The sequence below is a fragment of the Xiphophorus hellerii genome, chromosome 1, assembly GCF_003331165.1.
Source record: "Xiphophorus hellerii strain 12219 chromosome 1, Xiphophorus_hellerii-4.1, whole genome shotgun sequence".
In the NCBI taxonomy this organism is placed as follows: Eukaryota; Metazoa; Chordata; class Actinopteri; order Cyprinodontiformes; family Poeciliidae; genus Xiphophorus; species Xiphophorus hellerii.
Window position 1 is genome coordinate 24,908,423 of NC_045672.1, and position 27,427 is coordinate 24,935,849.

Genomic DNA, 27,427 nt, shown 5'->3' on the forward strand with positions numbered 1-27,427 from the left:
ATATCCTAGTCTGAAACCACAGACATGGCCTGAAACCTTACAGGCTTTAAACAATCAGTGGTGTAGAACCGAATAGCACGGATGAAAAGAAATGTAAGCCAGTTTTTGTACATTTCTAAAATTTCTGCATCAAACGTGAGGTTAGTTTATGCTTAACCAGCTCTCACATTACACATATTTCTAAAATGGCACTTTTTGGGTTTAGATGAATTTTGTTTGATGATGATACGGTTCACAATAACATATAAAACTTAAAAAGTGTTTAATGTCTCAACTTTTAGACTTCTTCAAAGGAAATTTGAGTGTCTGGATCATTTGGATTAATTAAATGCGTGAGAACCATCTGTAAGGTGATGACGGCTGGAAGAAAGCTATCTATAAACTGAAAGCAAAACAATGAAAACCAAACAAACCCTTACCTACGTTGATTGATTCAATTGTTTCTGTCTACTAAGCTTGTTTAGTCAACATATTTCACCTTTTTTTCCAATCTAATATTCACTGGTGTTAATTAAAACAGGCTTTAAAGCGCCAAGCTAATGTTGGCAAACACTTCTCCAGCTGATTAAATTTGGATAATGAAGATTCGGAGGCTGAAGGTGTACGTGAAGGCAGCATTGAATGACCGCCCCCGCTGCCGCCGCCGAACAGGAGCAGTGAAGGAACAGCCCCACAGACTGCTGGCTAAACTTTGTCCCCTCTGGTTTCTCTCACCGAGCCGACACCTCTTTGTTTCTGTCGGGGTCAAGCACCGCCGCTTTCCCGAAGGCTTCACACCGAAACCACAGGCGTTAGAGACGGCCAGGCGCGCTGGTGACAGCTCCGATAATTTGCTGAGATCCACAAAAGAGGAAGGGAGGGAGAAGAAGGAAGGTGGGACTGAACAGAGCTTGGAGAAGTTGACACTTCGTTGTTATGTTGGGTACTTGTTGAATAAGCTGCGTGTACACACATATACGACACGGCGGCCTTCGTGGGCAGCGAGCTGGAAGCTGGTAGGTTTATTATAATTTTACCTGTATCGATTATTGGCTTGTTACGTTGCCGACATATTTGTTTACACTGTTGCACTGTACTCTTCTGTCTCCACACCTTTCACGTGGACTAAGTTACATATTTAAGTACTCAAGTGTTTTCAGAATGTTTCATTTTTCACTCCTCTGTTTTGCTACAAGACTCATTTAATTATTTCCCATAATACCCCCTTTGTGATGTGTCAGGGTCTTCTAAAACACCATGAAGGAGTGAAAGTGGGGGCAGAGATGGCAGAGCTGGAGATCGACCAGTCCAACCTTCCACGTGTCCAAGAAGGTAAACACACACTCACACACACGCACACACACTGAAATATATAATTGCAGCCTTGATAGAGCCACAAGTGCTTGGAAAGTATGTGCTGGAAAGAAGTCAGTGTGGTAAGAAACCAGCCTCTGTTACTAAACTGCACACTGCGCTACAAGGACTATTTCATTCGTTACAAGGACTATTTCATTCGTTATACCTCGCTAGGACACACTTCTACTGTCAGAACTGTCTTAATTGTTCATGACATGGAGCAAATGTTGCATTATCCTGTTGGAAGTAGCCATATGGAGATCTGCACAGTGATGCGGACAGTATTAATGCTCAGATAGTGTTTAAAGGATGTTCAGTTGGCATCAAGGGGCTGAAAACGTGCAAAGAAAACACTATTACAACCCAAGCAGCCTGAAAATTGATTCAAAGCAGGATGCGTCTAATTCAGACTCGGAGATAAAGACTCATTGGGTCGTTCCATGTTTTCCTACTGTCGCCTCAGTTTCCTGTTCGTCGTTGACAGAAGTAGCACTTGATACCGTTGCTGCTGTCGTCCATCTGTTTCAAAGTTCAACACGTTGTGTTTTCAGAGACGGTCCTCCGGGAACGTTGGTTGCAATGAGTTGTTATTTGAGCCACAGCAAACTTTTTCTATTATCTTGAACCAGTCCACCTGATTTCCTTTCAGCTCAACTGCTGTGTCATATTTCCATCCACAGCCGCCACTCTGAATATTTTTTATATTTTAGGACGATTCTCTGTAAAGCTGAGAGACGGTTGTGTGTGAAGCTTCCAGGAGACCATCAGTTTTTAAAATATTCAAACCAAAAACAACTATGCCACGTTCAAAGTCACTTCAATCATTTTCTTGACTGTTATGATGCTCAACAAGTATTAAATTGTTGTCATGTGACTGGGCGACTTGCTATTTGTATTAACAAAACAATTTCTTAGACGTGCCTAATAAATTGGCAGGTATGTCGGCAGAATTTGTTTGTATCACAAAACAGCTGCTTACCTGAAAAGTTATTGAAATAACTTTTGAATGACATCAATGTTATGGAATTAAAAGTTTCGGCATTTTGAAAGATGAAATTCTAAGTTTTGTTTCTAAATTGTGACCTAAAATCACAAAAAACTAATATTTATTTTCTACAAATCCTTGGAAGAAACATTCAACAACTATCTTTTGTAAACAAGCTAACCGCTGCAGCTGTTAAATGTCTGTTAATTGACTTGTAATAGTCTTTTTATTCAGCCCAAAGGTCAAGTTCATTAGAAAAGTCTCGGTGTTCTTGATAACGCCGTGTTTTGACTCATTTCAGTGAGCAGTGTAGACTTCCTGTGGCTCGTTTCTTTGGCTCCATCTATGCAGGAAGAGGATGATACCAGTGGGCTAGAGTAGGAGGGAATTTTCCACACAAAGGTTCACTGATTCTACTGTACACAACTGGATTTGTGGTTGACATCGCTGGTATGCTGAGGGCAGATAAACATTAGGGAATGACTGAAAAACTTGATGCTTTGAATGCAAAACACATACGGATCCTTATGTGTCCTAGTTATTTAGGTTATCTTTACTGATATACAATGGCTTTGTAAAGTAGCTTTTCGATTTGACCTTTTTTCACATTTTGCTATGTCACCACCACACAATTCAATGTATTTTATTGGGATTTTGTACAATAGACTAGCAAAACGTTGTGCATAATGATGAAATGAAAAGCGTCAAAATCCTTTCAGTAGAAATCTGTAAAGACTGTCATGTAGGGATGTGATATGCCTTGAAATAAGAGCTCAGATGTTTTTCATACCAATTTTCATCCAATTTCCTATTTTAATAAAAAAGAAATTCTCTCCCTGTCTTTTAAAAAAAAAGAAATTATAAATGACAACATATGTTCAAATCACCATTCTGGGAGTTATCCTGAATTCAAAGACCAGATAAATACAAGCGGTAAAGCAAGATGGTGGGTGCTGGGTGGGCCGACATCACTCTGAACTAGAAGACCCATGAGAATGGGGGGGGATACAGATTTTCCCAAATTTAAATCTTCATAAAAAAAAATTTTTAATTAATTGATGAAATTGATTTATCACCCATGAATAAAACCCAGAGTTGTGGAGACATTTAGGATAGGGCTTTGTTATAGAACAATATGATACGTTTAGAACACCTTGCATCGTCTATAAATGGAAGAAGTATGGCACAGATGCACACTTATCAAGTCATCTATGTCTACCTGAACTGAACCGCTAACTCCTGAACTGGTGAAGAGCTGCAGAGATTAACAGCTCAGGTGAACATGTCTGTTGATCGTTGTAGAGTTGCAAGCTAAAGCCATGTTGAAAGAAAGCAACAAAAAGTTCAGTTTGCAGTTTGTCACAAGCAGTTGAGCACCTGGTGAGATCAAACAAAATAAACTTTCTGGCCTGCATGCAAAATGTGACGTGCTTTGAGGATGCTTTTCTTCAGTGGTGACAAAGAAGCTGGTCAGATTTGATGGATTCAAAATATCCATATTTTGTAATGAAGTCCCCAATCAGACAAATTTAATTAAGAATTTGTGGCAAGACTTGATAAATAACTAATTTATTTAGGAATGAGCAAACGTTTTGGTCTGCGGATGTGAAAAAACTTGCTCTAATTGCACTGATATGTGGTTTTATAAAGTATTCAGTAGAGGAGGGGGGCAGAATGCAAATGTGCGCCAAGTGTTTCAGATTTTATTTGTAAAATATATCCATGGATTCCATCCACTTCACAATTACAAACCACAAATCACAAAGAGAAATTAAAATGTTTTTTTGTTGTTGTTTTAAGTCAAGTCACTTAATACTGCAGAAAAGTATTTAAAATTACATTGCAGACCAAAAAATGCTGCCCTTGCTTGCTTGTGAATAGGAAAACACTCAGTGGTTAGGAATTTCTGAGCTGTGGCTTGGATATAGATGGTTGGCTCTGTCTTTGGCATGTCCACACTAATGAATGGGTTAGGAGTAGGTCTGCATGTCTTTTATCAGGGGAGATAATTCAGCACTCCACTCTTGTTTCCACACACAAAGGCCGCTCTGTGCAGCTCTGCAGTTTTCATGCTTAATCGAGCCGAGGGAAACGCACAAACAAAGCATGTAATAGCATCTATAAACTTGTCAGCGGAACAATAGCAGTATGTAAATCAGTATGTCTGTTCAGGATAATTCGCCCCCCCACCCTGCACAATATTATACACTTTGACCAGGCAGATCTCCTGAACTTGCTGGCACCGGCCTTGTTTGGTTAACATCTCGATGTTGCTGGAATTCCCAAGAGCCTTGTCCCTTTTCACCTACATTGTGTTGTTTTTTTTGTTTTTTTTAGCTGGAAGTGTCTTGGCTAAGCCAGCTCTCTTTGTTTTTGTTGCTCCCTCCCCCTTATCTATTCCTGTTTTGGCTCTCCTCTGGCTCCTCTTGACACAGCCCTGATGTGCTTTGGGAACGCAGCTCCCACTGGAATTCCCCCACCTCTCACTCATTCCTAATTTCAGTCTCTCCAGCTGACCCCTCCAGTCCCATTACCCCCCTCACCTCCCTTTGTTCTCAACGACAGCGAGATCTACTTCTGGTGCTGCTCGGGAGCAGTTCTCCACAAGACGCTTTGAGCCGTGCCACAGGCAAGCTGTCTGTGGGTAAAACTTTTGCAGGAAAAGGAAAAAGCGAGGAGAAACGGAGCGGTCCAGAGAGGTGGAGAGAGAGAGTGTGTGTGTGGGCGGTCAGTGGGACATTTTGGCTGAAAATAGAACCCTTGTCATTTTCTCCTTTTGCTGCTTTCTTTGTTGGCATTCTCTCACTACTGCAGCTATCCAAGTAGCAATGGAGATGGAAGAAAACTGTCTCTGTGTGTGTGAAGTGTTGCTCCCTGGAGCTGCATGCCTATCATAATCTGCATAATTTTGTCCTGAATGATTTTCTGTCAGCTCTCCTCAGTAGGTTGAAGCTGTTCATCAAAAATCATGCAAGTCATAGTTTCCTGTTCAGTAATTATCTAACAATAGAGTGCCTAACATTTACCCTCTTGTGTATAAACATTGCAACCTAATGTGTGCTTTCTGATTTACTAAGCTCTTAGAAAACAGACAGGCTTGTTAGAAGCCGTTGTTAAGAAGCTTACAGTAGTCGCCCCTGGATTTGCGCTGAACATATGTTTTTTTCTTTTACCATCAGGCCTGAATGCTACACTTTCTTTCTCTAAACCTGTTCAGCGGTCATTGTTACACACAAGGCGTAATGTGACCACACTTTAAAGGAGTTAGGAAAAACAAGTTAAACTACATTTCAGACACAACCACACCCTCCTTTAGGCTCATGCCAGACAAGACGCGCCATTTTTTCCCCATCTCTCCATCTGCCGGCTCTTCTGTCTGTGTTGGAATTAAAAGGGAACTGTTCCGAGCTGTCACTTTGCCCTGCCGGATGAGGCTAAGACTTAAATTCAGCCCCTCCCTCGCCGACATGCAGGTTGGAGATCCATTTAGCGGATATTCCCCTAAGCTCCACAACAGGTGTAAGTGGCAATGAATATCTTTGTTGGGATAGTTTGACGCTTCCAGGGGCAAATGGGTTTCATTTTTGGTGTAAACTGACCCCTTCAGGGCTTAGTGGTGTCTGGGCTGGTTCTCTACAAAAATATAACTTCCTTCTTGTCTACAGCAAAAAAAAGAAAATCAGTTTTGCTTTGTGTATTCAGTAGCACTTGATCGTACATAGTGCTGCACAAATGATCACAGTCTATTGCACTATTAAATTAAAATGACAGTTGTGATGAATCCATGTTTTCCTCACTCCTGTCTTTCTAATCTCTGCTTCCAGTGCTCTCTGAACATATTTGCCAGGTTTGAAACATCTATTATTGCGATGCTCCATATAATAGGGTGAATACTTTACATCCTCCTGCCTTTGGGGGGCGTTAGAATATATTTACTTGAAGTAAATAACGCTCTGTTGTTAACTTTTTATCCATCCGATAACCTCAAAGGATGCAACAGCTAAAACAGGCTTCCACAGATTTTTGGACATGACAAAAAAGTTTGTGCTAACAAAGTCATAACTTAAGGATATCTGGTATAAGAGCGTGAGAGTGTGAGAGCATCAATGCTCTCACACTGGTCAAATGTCACAGCAATGAATAGAAAAATATTATTCTAATTGTTTGAAGTGATTCTGATAGAAGGAAACTCTCATCCATTTTCTGATTGAGTCGGCTAATAATTTTTTGACTAATAGAAAATAATATGTTTAGAGCATTTAACCGCTTTCTGTAGATGGTCAGGAGATTATTAGGCAAGGAAAAATGACGCAGTGAAAACAACATAACACCTGGTAAAAGCAGTGGTACAAAATATGGCATTCCTAACAGCCATGTGTGATATACCGCTAGAACGACGACAAAATGATTTGTTAGGCAGCTGTGCTGGTTATTAACTCCAGAGCAGTTCTTTGTTGTCGGATGAATAATGAAAACCTGATTTGATCTGGTTCACAGAGTTCCTCTGCGGTATTTAAAAGTCAGAAGAAGTAAATCTTCTTCTGAGGTTTTCTAAATCTGAAAAAGTTTGGAAGAAAAGAAATGGTGTGACAAAACATCCACATTTTCACATTTTATTCCCTTAGTCATATAAAAAAAGACAAATAAAATCTCTAACAAGCAATGACATGCATGCAAGCTTGATCACTAAACTTATCTGCTGTTATTTGAACAAACTTCTGACTGTAGGTGTCAAACATTGGGCATTAAACCTGGAGATATTTGAAATATGGCGTGTTGATCTTGAACAGATGTAGAAACCTTGTGGTTGCTGAAGTGGGAAAACGTGTTACCGGTAATTTATGTGTGAATCTGAAAGCAATTAAAACATTTATGGTGGCCCTTATGGACCAAAACACGAAACAACAAAGACAAACAAAAACAGAACCAGTGAATTTCTAAAAGCTTCACCTTAAAACTATGAGAAGACTGACACTCAGAAAAACTGCAAGAGTATGCACAATTTTGAATAACTTTATTTATTTATTTATTTTTTTAATTCTAATTTTTTTTCCCCCATTATGTTTTGTAACTAGTGTTTCTATGGTCTGTAATTTTGGGGTTTTATGTGTCTGGTTTTCTGAATTATAGCAACATTTTTGGAACACTATAGTTGTCAATAAGTGTCGAGTTTAAAAACACAGCAGGCAGTTTGAGAGGGCACAGAAATATAAACGCAGAAAAGCAGTCTTCAAGTGTGGAAGGAGTCAAATTCTGAATGTTTCAGTCGTGAGCGAGCTGCACAGATGGCTCCTGCTGTCTGCACATAATAACCTCAGTATGTTACCCTCACATTGAGTCGTGTCATTTGCTACTCACTTTGTATTTCAAAGCCTTTATTGTAAATAACCTGCTTTTTTAAAACCTGGTAGCTTGTTTGGCATTTTTATCTGATCACTGAGAGTTATTGAGAGCTTTAGAAATTGAGAGGAACGAAATGCAGCAATGGTGCCGTCTCTTTATTTGAGTTACTCTTCAGTTTGTTTGACAGATGTGTAAACACTCAGGCTGTGTTTTAGTTTCTGTCATGTCTTTCTATGGAATAACATAGATATAATGGCTGATAAATTATGATTTACATCATAGGCAGCAGATATTAGTTTCATAAAATAAGATTTAAACTCTGTTTGCCTCAGTGCCTTAATATGTTGAACCAGAACACTTTCTGTTTTTAGAGGCAACAGGTTATAGCTCACAAACTTTGCATGCTCATTTGTTTGTTATATCCCTGCCTGCTACCAATCGCTTGAATCTTAAAGAGTTTTTCAGCAAAACATTGCTTTAAATTGAGAAACGACTGTGCACACACATCTTTATGAAATAAGTGATGAGTGCTAATTTTAGCCACATGTATGCTTTGATTAAAAGTCTGTCTTGTTAGAATCCAGATTTCACAGACACTGAAATCTACTTAGGCTGTAATTTATGTAAAAATGATAGTTGCACTGTTTAGCCTTTGTGTCAAAAGCAGTTATTAAAATAAAAAACTATTCTCAAGTCATCCTGAAGCGACCAAGAGTCTTGGAGAGTTTATTTTTTTCCTTTCAATTGCTCCTGCAAAACAGTGCTAAAAATGTCAACAAGGTGCTAGCAAATTAAAACATAGACTATATATGTGCTATAATCAGTATCTGAAGCAGAATAGACTAACGTGCTCTGATTGTTGAAAACTTCACATGAGCTGATTGTGTTTATAGAGTAGGAAAAATCACGTTTAAAGAGATCAGTTCACTGAAAACTGATTTAGTTATATTAAAATGTAGTGATCATATGTTGATTTGTAAATGTCTGAAGTGTTGGAAAAACCTGTTGCGAATCAAATATTAGATCATCTTAAATCTGTTCTTGCTGAATCCAATGCACTTTAGTCTCAGGCCTGAGGTTATAAGGTTTGATGTAAGGATGCGCCGATGTGAAAATTTGGGCCAATATCAAAGTCCAGTATTAATATTTACTGATCTATTTCTGACCATTTCGACACCATGAAGAAACAACCACATAATGCTGACACAAACAGTAAAATGGGAATAAATATCGGTTATTAGAATCTGCACAGTTGTAATTATCGGTACTGAAGTGTTAAAAATTGACTAACAACGGCCGACGTCACTGTTGATGCCGATATATCATGCTTACCTAATTCAATGGATTCATGTGGGATCGTTGTGTTATGTTCCTTTAAATATGAAAACAATGTCCACAGTTACCGTGGAATTAGATCAATTACGTCACTTCAATTTCCTGTAGTTTGTTGATTTAGTCAAATAGGAAGTTGTAAATCCAAATATGCTTTTCAGCTGGTGTCCCACATGGTTGAGCATTTGGTTTAGTTAAATTTTATATTAATAATTAATCTTTTATTGTTGCTAAATATTTAACAACTGTTGACTGGACACTGAAGTGATTCTGGTATCTGTTGTTTCAGTTTGCCAGAACTTTGCTGTGCTTGAGGATGGAGTGTTGGCACACAGCCTGCAAGAGCAGGAGAGTAAGTATAAAATGAATCATGTATAAATAGCTAAACCTCACAATACCAAGTAACTGAGCTGCTTGATTGCATTGAACTGTAATTCAGTATTACTGTTACTTAACAATCATTATTTGCATGACTCTTTGCACAGGAAAATTATTTGTTTCTTGTAGGATACATTTAAAGTCCAAATCAAATCAGATCCAATTTATATTGGTATATATTATCTTTTTGTTCCCTGCCTTTAGTTGAGCAATACTACACCACCAATATCCAGAAGAACCAACTGGTGCAAAATGACATCCGGGTAGCCCGGAGGCTGCAGCAAGAGGAGGAGCAGCAGCGGGCTCAGCAGAGCGCCCTGCTCAGACAGGTTTCCAGACAAATGTAAGTCACTCCAGCTTCTCTCTCAACTCACTCTGATGCTCCAAAAATATATTGTGGGGAATTTCCCACATGCAGTGTGTTGGCTCTGAGATCAGATTATTTGTTTTATTTGTTTATGAGCATAAGAAGCCATTTCCTTTCCTGTTGCACAGGGAGGAGCAGGACTTTGAATACGCCCGGGTGATTCAAGAAGAGATCCAGCGACGCTCTGAGGAGGTACACAGGAGGGAGCAGGACGATGAGGTGAGTGTTGTGCATACATGCAATAAATTTTATACTTTAAAAAAAATCTTTTTGAAGTAACAGAGTTATATGTTTATATTTATATGTTATTTATATGTTAGGAAAACTTCCATAATATGTAAATTGGAGATGTTTTAGTGTTGTTTGTTCCTGTTTTTAATATGGTGATAAAAATTTAATTTCCCAAAAGTCAGGAATGCACATAGAGTACCAGGAAAACGCAACAATCAAAACTCATAGTTTAATAGCACCATTCATAACTTGCACAACTTATCTCTAAGATGTTTTATGTTTTTTCTTTATAAAAACAGTCCATATATAAGAGCATCAGTCTTCACATATGGTGTGAACACCACATGGAGGTGCTAATAGGATTCAGGTTCAGTCTCAGGTTAAGGATGCTGGATTTTTTTGTTTACATGTAAACAACACTTGTAAGGTAGAATAATACATAATCGGTTTTGCACAGCTGCTGGTTACATTGAAATGACTTAGCCGTTTGCTCTGGAACATTTTATTGAACTGGATTGTTTGGAAGTTTAGTAATGACAAAAATACGGATCTTTCTGTGTCCAGGCGACCACACAGGCAAGCTTATTCTTTAAATGTTACCATTAATCCCCAAGAACATCAACTTTGGGGCAATTTAAAGAGTTTGAGTCACGCGTAAAACATTTGTTTATGAGGCAAAGGGTGTAGTTACCAGCTGGCAGCCTACCATTGGAACAGTAAGGGGCTAACAAACAAATTGTGAAAAGATGCCAATTATGTTAACGATATCTTAAACCTCTGCCACGTTGTACTGAACCAAAACTGGACAAAAGCTTGGTAAAGTCAATCTACATTATAAAAATAAACTTTTGATTATTGCTACACAATAAGCACTTATGTAAAAATGCCAAGACTTTCTCATGTTATTGCTGGTCATTTACTCCTAAAAAAGTACAATTCCTTGTTTGTGGGGGCCAAACAAGTATTTGGAAGAATCTATACCAAAAACAAGAAAGTTGCACATTTTAACTTGACATTCAGCTCCTTTTTGAGCTACAGATTTTAGAGCACAACGGATTGAAAGAAGAAAACTATACTTTATTCAGACAATGGTGATTGAATGGTCTATTTATTAAAATTAGAAAAAAACAAATGCTAATTAATCATAACTTAAGCCTTTGAGTCTTGATTTCAAATATCCACCTGGTTATTTTAATTGTACGGAGATTTTTAAATGTCCTGTGAGTAAATATATTTGCCAATTTATCCATAACAACTAGAACTTTCAATATCTAGCAGTACTTTTCGTAATTTACCAAAAGAGCACCCCTCAGATTAATTTCACTTCCTGTTAGGGGGGGTGAAATTACCGTAATAACCCAATATTGGCTGGAAAGTGCAACGTCTCCCCTTTCAGAAACTGTTGGAATTTTTCAGATTGCGCAAAGTGTGGTGGAATTACGGTATTGCAGATTTGGTTGGATCATCACCGCTACGTTCGGTCTAAAAGGGTTAACTAAATCACTTACAGGTTTCTAATCACTTTCAGACATTAGACTAAAAGTAGAACATGTTTGGTGAATTAATTAGAAAATCACATTTCTACAAGAAAATATGACACTCTGGATATTTGCCTGTCAAGAACAGAGCAGGGAGCGAAATATGCTCAACTTTGCTTTCACTCTCATAACTACCTGAGTCAGTAATTGCCAGCAACTGCAGAAAAGTGGTTCTGGGATGAACTCGCTGTCCCTCTAGATGGTTGCAGGAGACAAGCCAGCTGTTAACCAGAGACCCAACCTGTCAGCTGCTCATCTGGATGATTCCTGAAGCGATTTCTCTGGTGGCTAATTCTACATTTAACCATTAGAGTATTCTCAGTTAGTTTTGCAAGATTTTCACAGTTAATTGCAAAACACAAAATCTTATGTTTTTGTCTAGTTTCTAGTACGAATATTTTATTACCCTTGAAAAAAGACACAACTAACTTAAAAGTACATTTTCAGCAAGATATAGGAGCTTGGTTTAAGTAAATAATTCATTAATATTGACAAAAAAGTACTAGATCCACTGGCAGAATATTTCACTTATAACAAGGGAAACTGGCTTTTTATAAGTGATATAATCTACAAATGGAACTAGTACATTTTCATCAATATTAAGGAATTATTGACTTAAAACAATCTCCTATATCTTGCTGGAAATTTACGTGTAAGCTAGTTTTGTCTTATTTAAAGCATACCAAGATATTTGCACCAGAAATTAGACAAAACTACTGGTAAGTGTATTTGCAGTGCATTGGAGGGAAATTATTTTCATCTTTGGATGCATCTGTATTTTTCTAATCTTGACAGGGTTTTACCTAACTAACTAGAGACCTAAGGTTATTCTTAATGCTTGTTGTTTTTGAAACTGAACAGTTTGTTTTATTACTTAAAAAAACAAAACAGGGAAAGCTGTTATATGGAACAGAATGTTGTCTGGACATGATGGTGGGGCCAGATGGCAAGCATCAATCACCTCTCGCTTGTTTTCATCTTCCCCCTATAGGCCAATTCTAAAACTTCACCCTGGGTTATGTTAGATCATTAGAAATAAACAGCTACGCTGCATACGGCAAAGAAAAAAAAATCGCTCTGCAGTAAAACTCCCCATCTGGTCCAGCACTCTGTGCCTCAAGGCCACTCCACCATAATATTTTTCTTTACGCGGCAGTTTCCTTTTTCTAGAGAAGTCTGCGTATAAAAGCACATTCTTGAAAGACAGTGACTTTGCTGTGCCATTCATCTTTGCTGAAAGGGTCAGGTTTAAATTCATGTTTATACTCTTAGTTGAATGTTGAAAGAGACAAATCCACTTTAATAAAACTGATTCAATTTCCTGAGGAAAGAGTGACAGTGGTTGTGTCATGGTTTGGGTTTTTTGAGCACTTGTATAGTTGAGTCTTTTGCAATAGTTATCATGATTTGGAGGGGAAATGTGGAAGCCTGACAACACCATCCCAACTGTGAGGTGCTATGGTGGCAGCATCATGTTGTAGCTGTACTTTGCTGGCACCCTTCACCATATAAATATTGAAGAAACATCTGAGAAGAATATAGGCAAAAATGAGTCTCCCAAATGAGCAGTAACCCCAGTCGTACAGGAAAATTTGTTACAAAGTGGAAACAAAGTCGATGTTTTGAAGTGGTCACAAGAAAGCCTTTATTTTAGGCCTATGGAAATTTTTTAGGCGGAGCTGAAAAGGTGTGTGTGTGTGTGAGAGCAACACACTGTGTGATAAGCTTGATACCCAACACACTTTACAAAAGCAGTTCTACCAAATACAAAATATATTTATGTAAACCTGTGAATAACAAGAAAGCATTTAGCATATAGAAATCATTTTGGTAATATAACTGACCTGAATTTGACTAAATGTTAAGACGAAACAAAGTTTGTTTGTTTTTTTAAAAGCAATATATTCTAATTTATAGAGAAACAATTTGTAGTAATTGAAGTTTTTTTTCACGTTTTCTTTAGGCCTGTTTACCTCTTGCATATGCATTGATGTAAATGTTTATTTTAAAACCAAACAAACCATCAGGCCTTGTGCTGAGGTCTGTTAATACCTTATTTAATAACTGGCCAATCCAAAGTGGTTGATAAACATTTGCCTCCCATTAGGTTGTCTTTAATTAAGACACAGAAGGCGTTGGGGTGTGCAGTTTTAAATGCCAGATCCCTGTGGCTCTAAATACCTAACCTGTCATGGCAAGCTGCTAATTATGTGCTGATGTTGGCAAAGTGGCCCCTGCTGCAGACAAAAAGGAGCTGTGCTTGCTGTTTGTTTTGATTTATATTGCAAAAGAAGCCTGTAGAGAGACTTCATGAAATACACAAGGAGAATTTGCTGATCTTTGAAGAACATAATTAGTTGCTTTTCTTAGGAAGCAGCACCCAGGTGTTACACGGCCTTCACCTCAGAGAGGACAGAGACCAAGCGGTGGGTTTTTTAACCCCGATCACAAAATATCACTAACTCCATATCCTATATGGCAGCGTGTTATCACTGTGTGTCCTGTTGACTTGTACCAGTCAGGAATGAAAGATCATCTCCTCCTGAATGTAGTCTGTATGATTAGATTTTTTTTTTGTCACTTTGTTAGTCTGAAACAGTTTCCCAGGAATAAATAAATTAAGAAGTAAAATATTAAATTGCTTCTTCTTTGTTTTAAGTAAAATTATAATCCAAAACAAAGAGATAAATAGGGTGTATGAGATGCTTTTTTGAATGTTTTGTTCTTGTGTGATGAAGTTACTGTCGTTTTCTGTCTTGTTTCAGTTTATGCAACACTGCCCTCTGCTGGCTGAAAGTAACAGTGAATCAAGAATCAAAGTTGCTTTGAATCGTCTTTCCCATCACAGGTTTTAGTAGAAATGACAAAACAATCCCAACAGACAGTGTTACATGCCAGCCATTTTATATCTGCATTTCTTTTTATTGGTGTTCATGTCAGACCTGGCTGCTTGCTTAAAACAACTAGAGGGAAAGAGTTTTGCTGATTAATTCAGACGGAAAACACCCATAGATGAGAGATGATTCATAACACTTTATAAAAACAGTAAGATTTTAGTATTTAGTTAGAGAACTAATCAGTAAATGGATTAAATTAATAATTAACAGCTGATGGAAGCAGTTTAGCTGATGAAAGCTGCTTGTTATCCAGCACTGTTTAGATTGTCCATATGTATTAAGAGTTAAAAATAGGACAGTAGACTGAGAAGATCCTCATTGTTGCTCTCTTCATTTGTATCGTTTTTAGTGTCTCGGTTGACATTTGTATTTCTCAGATAATTCTGTTCCTGCCTCTCATGTGTCTGAGAAGTTTTTCAGTCCCTGGTAGATAGTATTGAGAAACTATTTTAAAATGTAATCTAATGCAAGATGTCGATGATACACTAAAAAAAAACTATTATTCACTACTGAAAATTTTACTCCAAATTAAGCGTGATCATACAGTTGCAACCAGATACTTTCAAAACTTTGTATGAAAAAAAAAAGTGCAACTTTTTTTTGTTACTGTCTGGCGTTAAATTAGATTAACTTTTTTTTTTTGCTAAATTTCTTAATAATAATGTAGCCAAACTATAACTTCTCTGTCTTGAGGTGATGGTTTAACACTTCTACATAATGTTTTTACCTTATTATTTCATCTAATCTGTTTAGAGACCCACTTCCTCCTGCTTCAAAACTCCCCCACACCACAAAGCTTGAAGCTTATTCCTTTTTCCTCTGAATTTAACAATGGTCTTTACAGCCTGACGCTTCAGTTTTAGTTTCAACAGACCACATGGTGTATCCAAAAAGTTATTTGTCCCTACATTGACTTTCAAACTGTTACCTGACTCTTTATGTTGTCTTCTTCCTCCCTGCGTGGCTTTTCAGCCCATGTTGGTACTAAGCTTGTTCTATGGGGGTAATGAATTTCTCCGTTGATCTTCCAAAGGATGATGGCACAAAGTCATCAGGAGAAAACTCTCCTTCATTAATTATTCTGAAATTTAACAAATGGAAATATTACAGTAATCCTGATTTAAAATACATTGAAACTGATTTAATAAAGTACTACGTATGAATGTGTTTTCACAGGAAATAGCTAAACAGCTGCAGGAAGAGGAGGAGCAGCAGGTCAGGAGGAGGAGTCAAGACCAGGCGGATTTTCATGAAGGTAAATATTTTCATTTTGACAAATTGACAGCCATTTTGATTGATTGATTGTTTTTTGTATAGCTAGGTTTTGTTTTTGTTGCCTCTTTAGAAGTTTTTCTGGTCTTGGATCATAGCCGAAGTGACATGGAGTCTCATTTCTGGGTTACAGATGATAGATGGTCCAGTTAGGCATATATTGGATCAGCTCTGGTGTATTGTCTTAATTACAACTCGGTTGGAGTAAAATACAATCTTTTGTGTTTGTTTGTATATGAAAGATGTCAATCAAAGTGTAATGGCACAAAAATATCACTTTGATATTTTTCAAAGCATGTCCTTTGTCTCAGAACGGATTCGAAGCAGTAGTTTTGCTCTAAATCTGTTATTTGCGTCGCATGTTGTGTTTTTAAGCATGCTTCACATTGCTATCTGTAAATAGAAAACATTTCTGTTAAAGGTGTAAAGCTACTTGTATAACTCTTGCACTTGCAGCTTTTTTAATTCTGTTTAGGTTTGTTATTAACTGCACTTGTCTTTCACCATCCACTAACAGACTCTCCCATCCCTATTGCTTTTGTTTGCATGTTTATCAATGCTAAAGGTAGCACCAGTGATCCTGCGCTGCCGTCCTCTCACCACCACACATTCAGCAGCCCTCACCGAGGACAGCAGCAGTACTCGCCTGTCACCAGCAGGTGGCAGCATTCTACCACTCATTGTGGTTCAGTGTTAACTGGGCCTCAGACTAGTTCTCCCAGGAGAGCAGCATCTCAGAGCAGCACAACTTCATGGTCAAATCAAGGGCATGTAGATACCAGCAGGCAAAGAAGGCCTGAGCTCAGAGAGCCTGTGAATGAGGATTCAGAAGACTCGGACACTGTTTTTACTGAACAGCTCTCTCTTTGGGCCCGGCGACTGTATGACAGAGCAAATACTGCACCTCGTCAACAACAGACTTCTTTAAGACCCCCGCAAGAGAGGAATTACAGAAGTCTGTGCACTCGCAGCAGCTTCGCAAAGGACTTAACAGGCAGAAAGGAGGAGAGCGAAAACTTTGAGGAAGACTATTACGAAAATGATAACGTGCAATCCAGGATATCTAGGAATGTGGAATATGACAGCGATGAACATGAAGGCAGGACTCAGGAAGCAGATAGTAGGCCAGCCGAGGCCTGCGAAAGGCGATGTCGCCGCAGCGAATCGGTGAGCGTACACAACCGAAGCAGACACAGAAACAGAGACCTGGCAAGAACCTGGAGCTGCAAGGAGAACCCCGATAAACACGTCCGCTTTCAGGATGATCCGAGAGAACCGATTAGGCAGCAGAATGACAGCCTGAAGGTGTGGGAGATGCTCGGCCACATTCTGCAGGAGAGAGGTGTGCCTGTGAAGGTTGGTGGCAGTGGGGCGCCGCTGCAGATAAGGCCTCAAAGCAGAGACAGCCAGGTGCTTTATGGGAGTGAGGTCTCCTATGGTGACTCCCAACCACATCAGAGAGCCTTCCAACGAGCCGCCGCCACTAGGCACAGTTTCCATGGAGATATCAGGCAGAGGAGGAGATTGTCACGCGGAGAAAGCTTTGGGAGAGATCACAGAGCAGACCAAGACAGGCGTAATTATAACAGAGAGGTTTGTGACCGCAATAGTGGAGAGCCTCATATCTTTGACAGAGGCACAAGTTGGAGCGAACACAAATACGTAAACATTGAGAATAACAGAGAGAGAAAAGCGAATCATACCAGAGTAAAGAGGGTGACGAGCGAACGCAGGCATTGGCACAAGATCACAGAAGAAACGTTGAGCTCAGATGAGGAGCAGGAGGCGGAGAGAAGAGCAGAGCGTCCAAGGCGACGAGCGCTACATCGTAGCCAAAGCTTCAGCAGCAGCAGGGGTTCGACCAGACACAGGTCGAGGCACATAGCAGCAGGTAACACCCCGACCTGCAGCCAACTCTAAATCTGCACAGGGGAACACTTCCAATGTGTTCTTTCCATCTGATCTCTTAATCTTTACTCAGTCATTGCTGTGGGAGTGGGCTTCACCTGTGGCTCTGGTGTCTGAAGTGAGAAATTTTTCTGTTTTCAGTCTAGAAACTTTATATCTCTTCAGTGCCTGCAGTTTTACCAATCAAGTCTTGATCTGCAAAGTGACTTCTCCAACTTCATCCTCTCATTTCTTGGCGTGATTCCAAATAACCTTGGGCTTTGAGTCATACATTTTTTTGATCAATCTTGTGATACATTTCACTGTAATCACAGTGAGTTTTCCCCGCTTAGGGGCTTCTCTGCAACCAGAGCCAAGCGAGGCAGGCCTGGATCTGGGAGACTTGAATCAGGTCCTACAAGATGAAGAACTGGCCCGCAAGCTTCAGGAGGAAGAAGATAAGCAGCTAAGGAGGGTAAGGGATCGAAGACGTTTTACAGATTATATAAATGCCTTTGGAAAACCACAAACACTACTGTTAGGATTTTGGAAGATAGACGAACAAAAAAAAAAGCATTTTTATAGCACAAAAGGAAAGGATATGTTTTGAGAAATTTTAAATGGATTCTTTTTCTATTTTTAAATTGTTTTTCACAAATAAAAGGTATTTCTTTCACTCCTAAATAAAATTATTTAGTCATCCAGTCAGTAAACAGAAGCCACGCTCATTAAATTTAATTTAATCTCAGTATTAGGGCTGTTGTAAACGACTATTTTGGTAATCGAAACTAATATTCTATTAATTATTCTGACGATTAAAATTTGATCAAATAAAATATTGGTAAATTCTACCATAACCGCAGTATTACTATCAGATGTCAACATTGGCTTAAATTTTTGTATTTGTGACTCTTTACTATTGCTTTTCTGTAGTTTAGAAAATTAACATGTAACAATAATAGCTCACTTTTTAAGTTGACCTGGACAAAAAATATATAAAAATCTGAAATATTCAATTTAATAATAAAGATGCAGGCTCACAAAGACACTCCTAAAACTATGTATATTCCAGTCTTTAGTTTATGTATTCATCTTCAGTCCATTTAATAGGTGAACTCTCACTTTGTCCAGACATTTGTAGCTTTTATGTCCATATGAGCGACTGAAACACACCTACCAGCTATGTACTGCCACGATGCGCTCTGCCGCACATTTTTTGCGATATGAAATTTATTTTCTGGTTTGTCCTTAAAGCTACACTTACATCACCGCCGTTCGCTCTTCATCACCACCAGGCAGCAGCTCCGGGAGGAGAAGGGCTGCTGTACTCAGGCATAACTCAATGAAATACCCCAGAACTTTATACTACTAGCGCTTAGCTTTCGTCAACAACTAATTTGCGAAAGTGAGAGCGTTGCGCAACAGAAATAATCACCCGGCCGGAACACGGTGCGCTACATAATAAAACATCATTTAACGAAGCTTCGGGGCAGGTAATTTTCCTCGAGGAATTTTTATAATCGAGGAACTCGAATCATTCGAGGAATCGCTGCAGCCCTACTCCTTGTAAAGCCAGCAGTTATGTGAAGCTCAAACATTTTCTACAGAACATTAATGAGCAATTAGCATCGTGAAGACCAAAGAACAGAGCAGACATGACTGGAATAAAGTTGTGGAGAAGTTTGGTTATAAAAAAAATTTTCAATCTAAAAATGAAAAGAATGCGACACGTGCAAATCTAATGAGGCCTTATTGTCACAAATTAATAGGCAGGATAAAGACGGGTAGCCATGGTAACTCTGGAGAGTTTCAGGTTGTGGGACTGTTTCCAGTTGTTGTGAAAACAATTAATTGCCAAACACTTCTAAATCAAAATCTGTAGTAGAAAATTATTATAAGGTAATATCTGCTAGTTATATTGCTCTGGGTTTATTCTAAATTCTTGTACATTTCCACCGGATAAAGCTATTTGGGTTACATGTACAAGGTTGGAAGTTGTTTTCTACAGCTGCATCAGAACCAGACTGTCTCGCCCGTTTGTTTTGGATCCCTTATCCTCGGTATAAAGCTCATGTGTTGACTATGCCTGGGAGAGGTTTTCACCCAGAACTGCTTCATTAATTGTCCTACAAGCTCTCTGTATTGTGCACGATATACAAATAAACCTGATTGAGTGATTTCACCTGACTGTGCTTGGTAATAGTTCTTTTTTTCCACAACAAAATCACGAGATCAGACAGTCATGAACAAGTCAGAGCAAGTCCTGAGTAGGACAGAGTTCACACCTGACAAGGTAGTCTGGTTCCCAAGCTGCTGCTTTTAAATAACATCTGATATTGGGTGAACCTAGCGAACTAGCCCAGACAAGTTTGCTAGGTTCAGAGTCTATATATTACCTAACAATAAAATGTTCTAGCGCACACTGCATAAATTTGCTCTTTAGAGATGAGTGACAAACGCTGAAAGAAATCCATACTTAAATCATAAGTACTCATAATCATACTTAAAGTTTACCACAAGCCTTCTAGAAGGCACAGAAACATGCAGATGGATGTTTATGTTTGGATGGTTTTAAAATTAAGCATTTATAAACCTACAAACAGTAGCAATGGCAGATTAACAGTGATCACATAATCACCACTGAGAAAAATGTTGCTGACAGCATCCTGCTGTGGGGAAGGACAGGGAAGGTGGTCGGAGTTTATTTGACAGTAAATTTACTTAAAACAAGTCGAGATTCAGCCTCTGGCAGGACAACGATCTGAAACGTACAGCCAGAACTACAACCTACAGATCAAAGCCTATTTGAGAGTTCGAATGGCCTAATTAAAGTCCAGATCTTAATTTAATTGAGCATTGATGCTTTGTTTTCAGACAAATCCCATCAAACCTCACTAAGCTTGACTTATTTTGTGAGGAAAAAACAGCAAACATTTGTCTCAAGATGTGGAAAGCTGTTAGAGACTTTCCTCAAAGGACTACCAGCTGTAACTGCATTGAACCAGGATGGGGAAAATACCAATGCAGGCCACACTTTTCAGATTATTTGAAAGGAAAAACAAGTACCAAAATCCTTCCACTAGAATCCTGCACTTACTTTGTGTTGGTCTGCTACTTAAAACCCCAATAAGACAGTGACATTTGTGGATGTAACATGAGAAATGTGGACAAATTTTAAGGGGTGTTAATACTTTTACAAGGTGCTAAAGGTGAAGATTTTGTTACAGGAGGAAAATGAAAAGAAATAATGTTCTTTACTTTCTTTACAGACATCTTTACGCAATTCCTATCCAGAGGGGGACTTCAGGGTAGCTCAGGTTGCACAAGATGAGGTACAATGGCGAATTCCTGTGTTTTGTTCATAACAATATTCTTTAAATTCTTGTGTGATATCCTACCTTGATTTTTTGTTTTTGTTTTGTTTTGTTGTAGGAAATTGCACGTTTTATGCAGAAGCAGGAAATTAAGGCAAAGCGAAGATCTCGTGAACTGGAAGGGCCAGGATCTTGGCATGAACACAGAGCGATGATCAATCACCACGACAGGCGAGCCGCAAGAGAAAGACAGGTACACGTGCTCTGTGCACCAGGAAATAAAAGTTTAATTAGTTTTATAAATAAAAGGATCAAAAGGATCTTTGTCTTCTTCTTCAGGTGTATCGAGAAAGACTCGACTCGGAGGGTCTCCCCTCCCCGACTGAAGACTGCTCACCAGAGAACCAGCCACCCAGCCCTGTTCACGCCATACCGTAAGAAAATAATGTATCTGCGTTATTAAAGCATCGATTCTGTGTTATGCATTTAACAAACTGACAGATGCTGCCGTTGCAGAAAAGCCCAGCAGATGAGAAACATAGCAGAGGAGCTGGACCCGACCTTCCAGGGGCGAGTGCACGTCCCAGAGAGCTTCCAAGCAGGGCAAAGTGGTAACAAACAGGACAGATGAGTCTCATCATTACACAGTTGAAACAATAACTTTGTGTTCACAACGTTTGTTTCAATTACAGGTCAAACCAGTGAGGCGCTCCCCACAGCCCAATCCGGCTTACAAGACCTAACCCTGGAGGAGCCGACGTTCATACCACCGACAAAACGACAGGCGGATAAATCTGGACGGAGTAAACCCAAAGAGAAAAGGGAAGGATGCAAGCAACAATAAATTTAAACAGATTGTGCTGATGGGAAATGGGGTTTTTTATAAGATCATTTTAATCTAACAAAGGGTTCTCATTGTTTATTGCTTTATCATCAAAAACTGAAAGAAAAACAAAGACAAGCACTTTAGATTAGTAAAGCAAGGACGCATTATTATTGGACACTAGAACCAAAAGGGAAATGTTTAATTTGTTGAAGTACTTTTTAAAATGTGTATATTTAGTGTTTAATTTAACAATAATAGCATTATTATTTGCTTTTTTATAAGTAGCCAAATGTTGTGACCACTCTACCCTTTCGGTTTTTATATGAGCTGAAGTCAGAGCGCCTGACATTAATTATTTCAGATACAATTCGTTTGAAGTTTCCTGGCAGGGATTTGGATAAAAGCCCCAAACGACACCTTTCAGTTTGGTTTAACCACAAACTATTTACTCCAAAGCCAAAAGGGAAGAGAGATTGTGTTGATGGCACGTGAAATGGTTTTTAATCACCTGCACTTGCATGTGTGCTCCCTTTGTGTTTGTTTTCAAGTGTTATTGTTTACAGCTGTACAGTGACAATCAAATGAACTAACCTGAGAATGAAAACTGATAAAAACATTAGAAGTTTTTTTTAAATTCATTTCTGAAAGAAGTATTCATACCTCTTTAAGTTTTTCTTTTTTACATTTTGTCACGTTTAAACCACAAAGCAGTGTATTTTATTGGCTTTTCATGACAGATAAACACGGAGTTGTCTGTTTTAAAAAGGCTTTACAAGTAAAAATCTACATTATGTAATGTCTACGCTTACAAATGAACAACTGCTTGTTGCACAAATGCCACACTTTTCAGATTTGTACACAAAATTATCCCTTTACTTCACATTTCCAGATACAAAGGAGCAGATGACAGTCAGAGTTGCTACTTTGTGTTGGGCTTTCACATAAAATCCCCCAACGTCTTCTCATGTTTGGGGTTGTAACATGAGGAATGTGGAAAACATACGGAGTATAGATGCTTTTACAAAACAAAACAGTCTTTTTAACAGGATGAGCTACACTCCCAGGTCCAACACTAAAACCTCCTACAATCATGTTGATCTTTCTGCTACATTTTTTTATTCGGTGAACTGTGACACCAAAGATCTGGTTGTTTTATGTGGGAAATTACCTCATACCAGGCACTAATATACATTCTAATGATTAAAAACTTTGGGATTTTTTTTTTTTGTTCCTGTTGTTTGATCTGAAATGACTTCTTTGTGCTTTACTTCCTCCTCTTTTTTTCCTTATATATGCACTTGCATATATAAGGAATTCTCCAGCAATTCTCCTATTGCTGGAGAATAGTCTGTTTTTATTTCCAGCTGTTCTGTATAAAAGCACAACAAATAAAAAAATATATATATCATTTATTTGGTGTTTGAAAAATGTGATAAAAGTACAATGTAAAACTTTAAATACAACACAGAATGAATCCATTTTCTGACTTCAATAAACGGTGGAAAAGATCTTTAGGAGTTTGTCATTCGCTTTAGGCAGCAGATGACAGAACAAATAAAGTGCTACAATCAGCGTATGTCTTGGCTCTTCTCAGGACGACGCTTGTGAATTTTGCCTGTCGCCCCCTGAGACCAGTGACTCATAGTCTACACATTTGTGTGATAAATTACAATAGATGTGGGCTTACTTTGTTTCCACCAGAAGCCCACACACAATATTTCTTTGTTCCATCTTGTTAAGAAATAACGCCTGCTACAGTTCGAGCCAGAAATGCGGCTTTTAAAAAAACGAAAGAAGAAAGAAACAAAAACGCAACCCTTCCTGTTGGTCTTATCTCCCCGGCCACCTACTTTGTTCAAGTGCAGGAGTTTTACAGGAAACAAAACGGCAGTGGGGGTTTCCACTTGACCCTGAAGCATTGAGTTTTTCTATAATTGAAGTTAAAGCTGCCAAGTTTTTATCTCTTTGATATGACACTGAAATGAACTCGAGCCATGACTAATGAATGACCTTAAAGGTTACTTGTGATGCCTGTTGTGTAAGAGGCATGAGTCAAGTTGCTTGTGCTCATCCTAAGTTTTTGTTGTTGTTAAATTCATCCAGTCTGAAGACTCATTGCTGGTTGAACCCCTAAGGACAAAATGGGAAAACCCCTTCTGGACTTTTTTCTGATTAGCAATTAAGCAACAGCTGGAAAGCCCATGAAGTTTTTGTTAACATCAAGTTTTATGCTGTGTTGTTCTGCAGCTTTTACAGCCAACTGGCTACATTAGTACATTCACAATTAACCAAGTTAAATCTCTCGGTGCTACTTGGAAGTGAAATATAGCTACAAGTTTTACAGTCGGAAACCAGATATAGGCACACAATCCTTAAAAAAAGGCATAACATTTTGTAACAAGTTAGTACATTTAGTACATATTAGTACATTTAGTCATATTTAGTAGAATTGCACTAAGATGCATCACTTTGGTCAAAAGATCTGCTTCCATAAGCTACAGGTGTAACCGAGTCGGTCGAAATTAATTTAGATGTATACTTAGGATCACTGACCTCCTCGAAAACCTGTTTTTGTAAGTACAGTAGTCTGTTTGAAGTTTACACTCACAGGTATATACATCCATTCAAGTCAAATATTCTGAATCAACCTATCAGAAGCTGACAAAGCTACGTCGTCATCAACTGGGTTTGCCCACGTTGTTTAAAAGCACTGGAGTCTTGGTGTATGCATTAACAATTTTCTCAATTATTTACTGCTGGTAACTAACTGAACTAAAGTAAGAAATGTCTGATTCACTGGCAATCAGTGGGGACGGAAATGGTTTTGTCTTTTTATAGCATGCATGTAAATCTGTGGTTTCAGCTGATCAAAAGCAGCGCTGTTGTCTCTTGGCCTCGTTTACGTACTTACACTATTAATAACCAGACAATACGCGCCACACACACAGCAGAAAAGACAACAACTAAAAAAAACCAGTAGGTAACTAGGTTGATCAATGGAACAAAGGTAAAGGCTAACATTTGCACCAGGAAGGCGTACGTGGGCTCGGTATGACAAATGACTAAAAGCTGAACGCCCACTTGCACTGTACTTTCAAATTGAACAACACTGTAGCGTGCCCTATACACAACATACTCTTTTCCACAGAAGTAATAGCTTAAACAGTTACCAGCGTCACTATACCTACACTTTACGAAGAATCTTTAAGACTTAAATGTCAAGTAGGGTGCAGTGTTTTAAAATACTTAACTAAAGCTGCTTTGTCCTCCAGTAGGGGAAGAACAGTGGCGGCTGTTATTTGCATAAAAAAAAGTCACAGTTAAAGTCCACTTGGTTTCCCCCCCCCCCATCTCAGAATTCCCCTTCCTCTTGTGATTGTATTTACAGTCAAAGGATAAATAGTAAACAACCAGCAGAGGGATGTCATCGTTGTTCTGTCATTTCAGCTCTGCGTCTTCTTTAGGTCAAAATCCTTCAAACTTATGGCTCAGTTTGGCAAAGAATCCCATCTTGTTAAGATAAAAACGTTTTCCTCAGCTGTAGATGCCACTTTGCTTGCATTCACACAAATTCCTGCTCCGAGTCCTTAGATATGAGTGACTCTGTGCTGTTTCCCTGCTCCTGCTGGGCTTCATGAAAACTGCATTCAATAGCAATCAATGTCCTTGGCTCATCTAAGAAACAAGGGGAAATAATATGACAAAAGTTAATACTCTCGCACTGTGTTTGGATACTGCTTCGTTGAAGAGGTTTAAAAATAAATGATCATTACCTGAAGGGTTACTAATAACGATGGGTGTTTTTGAGGGAGTTCTTTGTGCCTTTTCCTTTTTGCCTTTGCAATGGATCAGCGCCGACACAAGGACGATAAAGACGACCAGGCACATCATCAGGGCCCCAATGGCCGCAAATGACTCCATCGGCCATGGATGTTCTTTGTTCCCGTCTTCAAAGCAAGAAGATACATTTTACTGTCACTGAAAATCAGCATAAAAGTTCAACAGCATCTACTGGTTCCTCTCTTACCAGGTTTCTCTGGATTGGTCACGGGTAGAGTTGTCGGAGGTTGTGGAAATTCACATAGGATGTCAGAAGATGTATTTCCTTTGAATACAATAATATGAGTTGGATCTGGACACCTTTGAGGAAAGAATCCCAGTTAGTTTAATTTGTCTCTGTTAAATCAGCATTTGAGCAGCCAAAAAAAAAAAAAAAGTTTAAGGGAGAAAGATAACTCACCTGGTACTGAAGGGTTTACACTTCTGGTGAATTTGGTCATTAAAGGTTCCTTTAGGACAAGGCGCACAGTCACCTGTAAAAGATAGTTTGTTTGTTTTTTAAGCTGATTTCCAAAACATCAAGTTTGCTCAATGGCCACAACCCAATATTTACAGATATACATACGCTTTTTCGTAGGTTCCTGTCCTTTTCCACACTCGTCCACGCAGAAGGAACATTCTGCGTTTCCACAGCGAAGACCTTTTTTACACCCGCACTGTGTGTTACTTTTGGGGGTACAATCTTTCAAATGGACAAGAGCACCTGCAAAAGATGGAAAATGAGAAATCAGAATGAGATAGAGCTACAATAAAAATGTATATTTCTCCTTAGTGTCATAACATACCAATACACTGGATGCATGATGCGCATTCAAAAGCCAAAGACTTAAGTGTATAAGTTCCACGTTCACACGGAGTGCAAAGCTCTTGAGGATTTGTGCCAGACTGTTGGGCCACCCGATTCCCTGCAAAGAAATCCACACATGCAAAATCACAAATCAGACACCAACAGCTCTGAGTATCTACACTGTATGATGTATGTACATGGTTATTTCCCGCAGCAAATCAGAACTCTGACAACAGTGAATCATAGCCGTAAAACATCTGAGTGAATCCTGTTAGTCAGAGGAATCCCAGACTGGATTAATCAGTCGTATCAGCCAAGCGTTTGTTGTGGTATTAGGTGAAAAACCACTGAAACTATATTTGGTCACATGCAGCCACCACAGAGGAACTCCCCAAAGCCAGGAATACTACTTTTTTTCTCTTTCCATTTACATTTGTCTGTTTAAAGGCTACAGAACAATTCAAGCAAATTTGAGAACTTGTGCCTTTTTATTTTCACCAAAAATGTCAAACACTGTAAATGTTAACTGCATTTTTTTAAGGTGCTATTCTTGTTACATTCCTTCTAATTACACAATCACTTATAATATGCATAAAACTAACAAAATATTGTTTCATTCTTTGATTTTCCACTCACCAGGATGACATTCAACACACTTAATGTTGCCTTTGACCTGTGTGTCTGGAACCCATTTCTTGCAGCCAACTTCAACGTCTCCAAGGATACACAGGAAGCCCTGAGCGAGAAGAGTGAGACCCAGCATCCAGAAGAACCCGGCCATCCTGAAGTGTCAGCTCCCAAAACGCAGAGATAATCCAAGAAATAAATGCTCGCTTTTTCTGATATGTTACTCTGAGCATAGAATCTATCAGCTTCACTGAGTTGACGTTGTATCCAGCTGAAGCGCTGTCTGGTAAGCCTTTCTGTGCTCAGACTCAGCGCACCACCAGCTGGGCTTGCCTTTTATGACTGGGGGGGGGCGGGGCATAAAGCTGATGAAAGCTGAAGCTCATTTATTTCTCAAATTTGAACACAAGTTAAATTAAAATGACATTCTTGCATTTCTTTAGCACTTTAAAAAGAGAGAATAAAAAC

General features: G+C 38.8%; 2 protein-coding genes across 6 annotated transcripts; one reads left to right on the forward strand and one right to left on the reverse strand.

Moving 5' to 3' along the window:
* The first annotated feature begins 563 nt into the window (after window positions 1–563).
* ccdc187 (coiled-coil domain containing 187) lies at window positions 564–23,117 on the forward strand. Of its 5 annotated transcripts, none has more exons than XM_032586511.1 (13): window positions 564–995; window positions 1,221–1,311; window positions 9,285–9,347; window positions 9,578–9,716; window positions 9,869–9,959; window positions 15,583–15,661; window positions 16,244–17,569; window positions 17,919–18,040; window positions 20,835–20,897; window positions 20,998–21,132; window positions 21,219–21,313; window positions 21,396–21,490; window positions 21,572–23,117. In XM_032586511.1, the coding sequence occupies exons 1-13, from the start codon at window positions 579–581 to the stop codon at window positions 21,721–21,723; spliced, it is 2,868 nt and encodes a 955-aa protein (XP_032442402.1). In that variant the 5' UTR covers window positions 564–578; the 3' UTR covers window positions 21,724–23,117. The 5 variants fall into 5 exon arrangements, with proteins under 5 accessions (XP_032442402.1, XP_032442481.1, XP_032442629.1 ...); XM_032586590.1 differs by having other exon boundaries at window positions 17,937–18,040; XM_032586738.1 differs by lacking the exon at window positions 16,244–17,569.
* On the reverse strand, window positions 22,902–27,254 carry tnfrsf9a (tumor necrosis factor receptor superfamily, member 9a). Its single transcript, XM_032586949.1, has 7 exons — window positions 26,969–27,254; window positions 26,331–26,450; window positions 26,111–26,248; window positions 25,946–26,018; window positions 25,733–25,845; window positions 25,479–25,652; window positions 22,902–25,380 (listed from the first exon to the last, which is right to left on the reverse strand). Exons 1-7 carry the CDS (start codon window positions 27,111–27,113, stop codon window positions 25,268–25,270), a joined length of 876 nt encoding a protein of 291 aa, XP_032442840.1. The 5' UTR covers window positions 27,114–27,254; the 3' UTR covers window positions 22,902–25,267.
* Window positions 27,255–27,427: the final 173 nt, after the last annotated feature.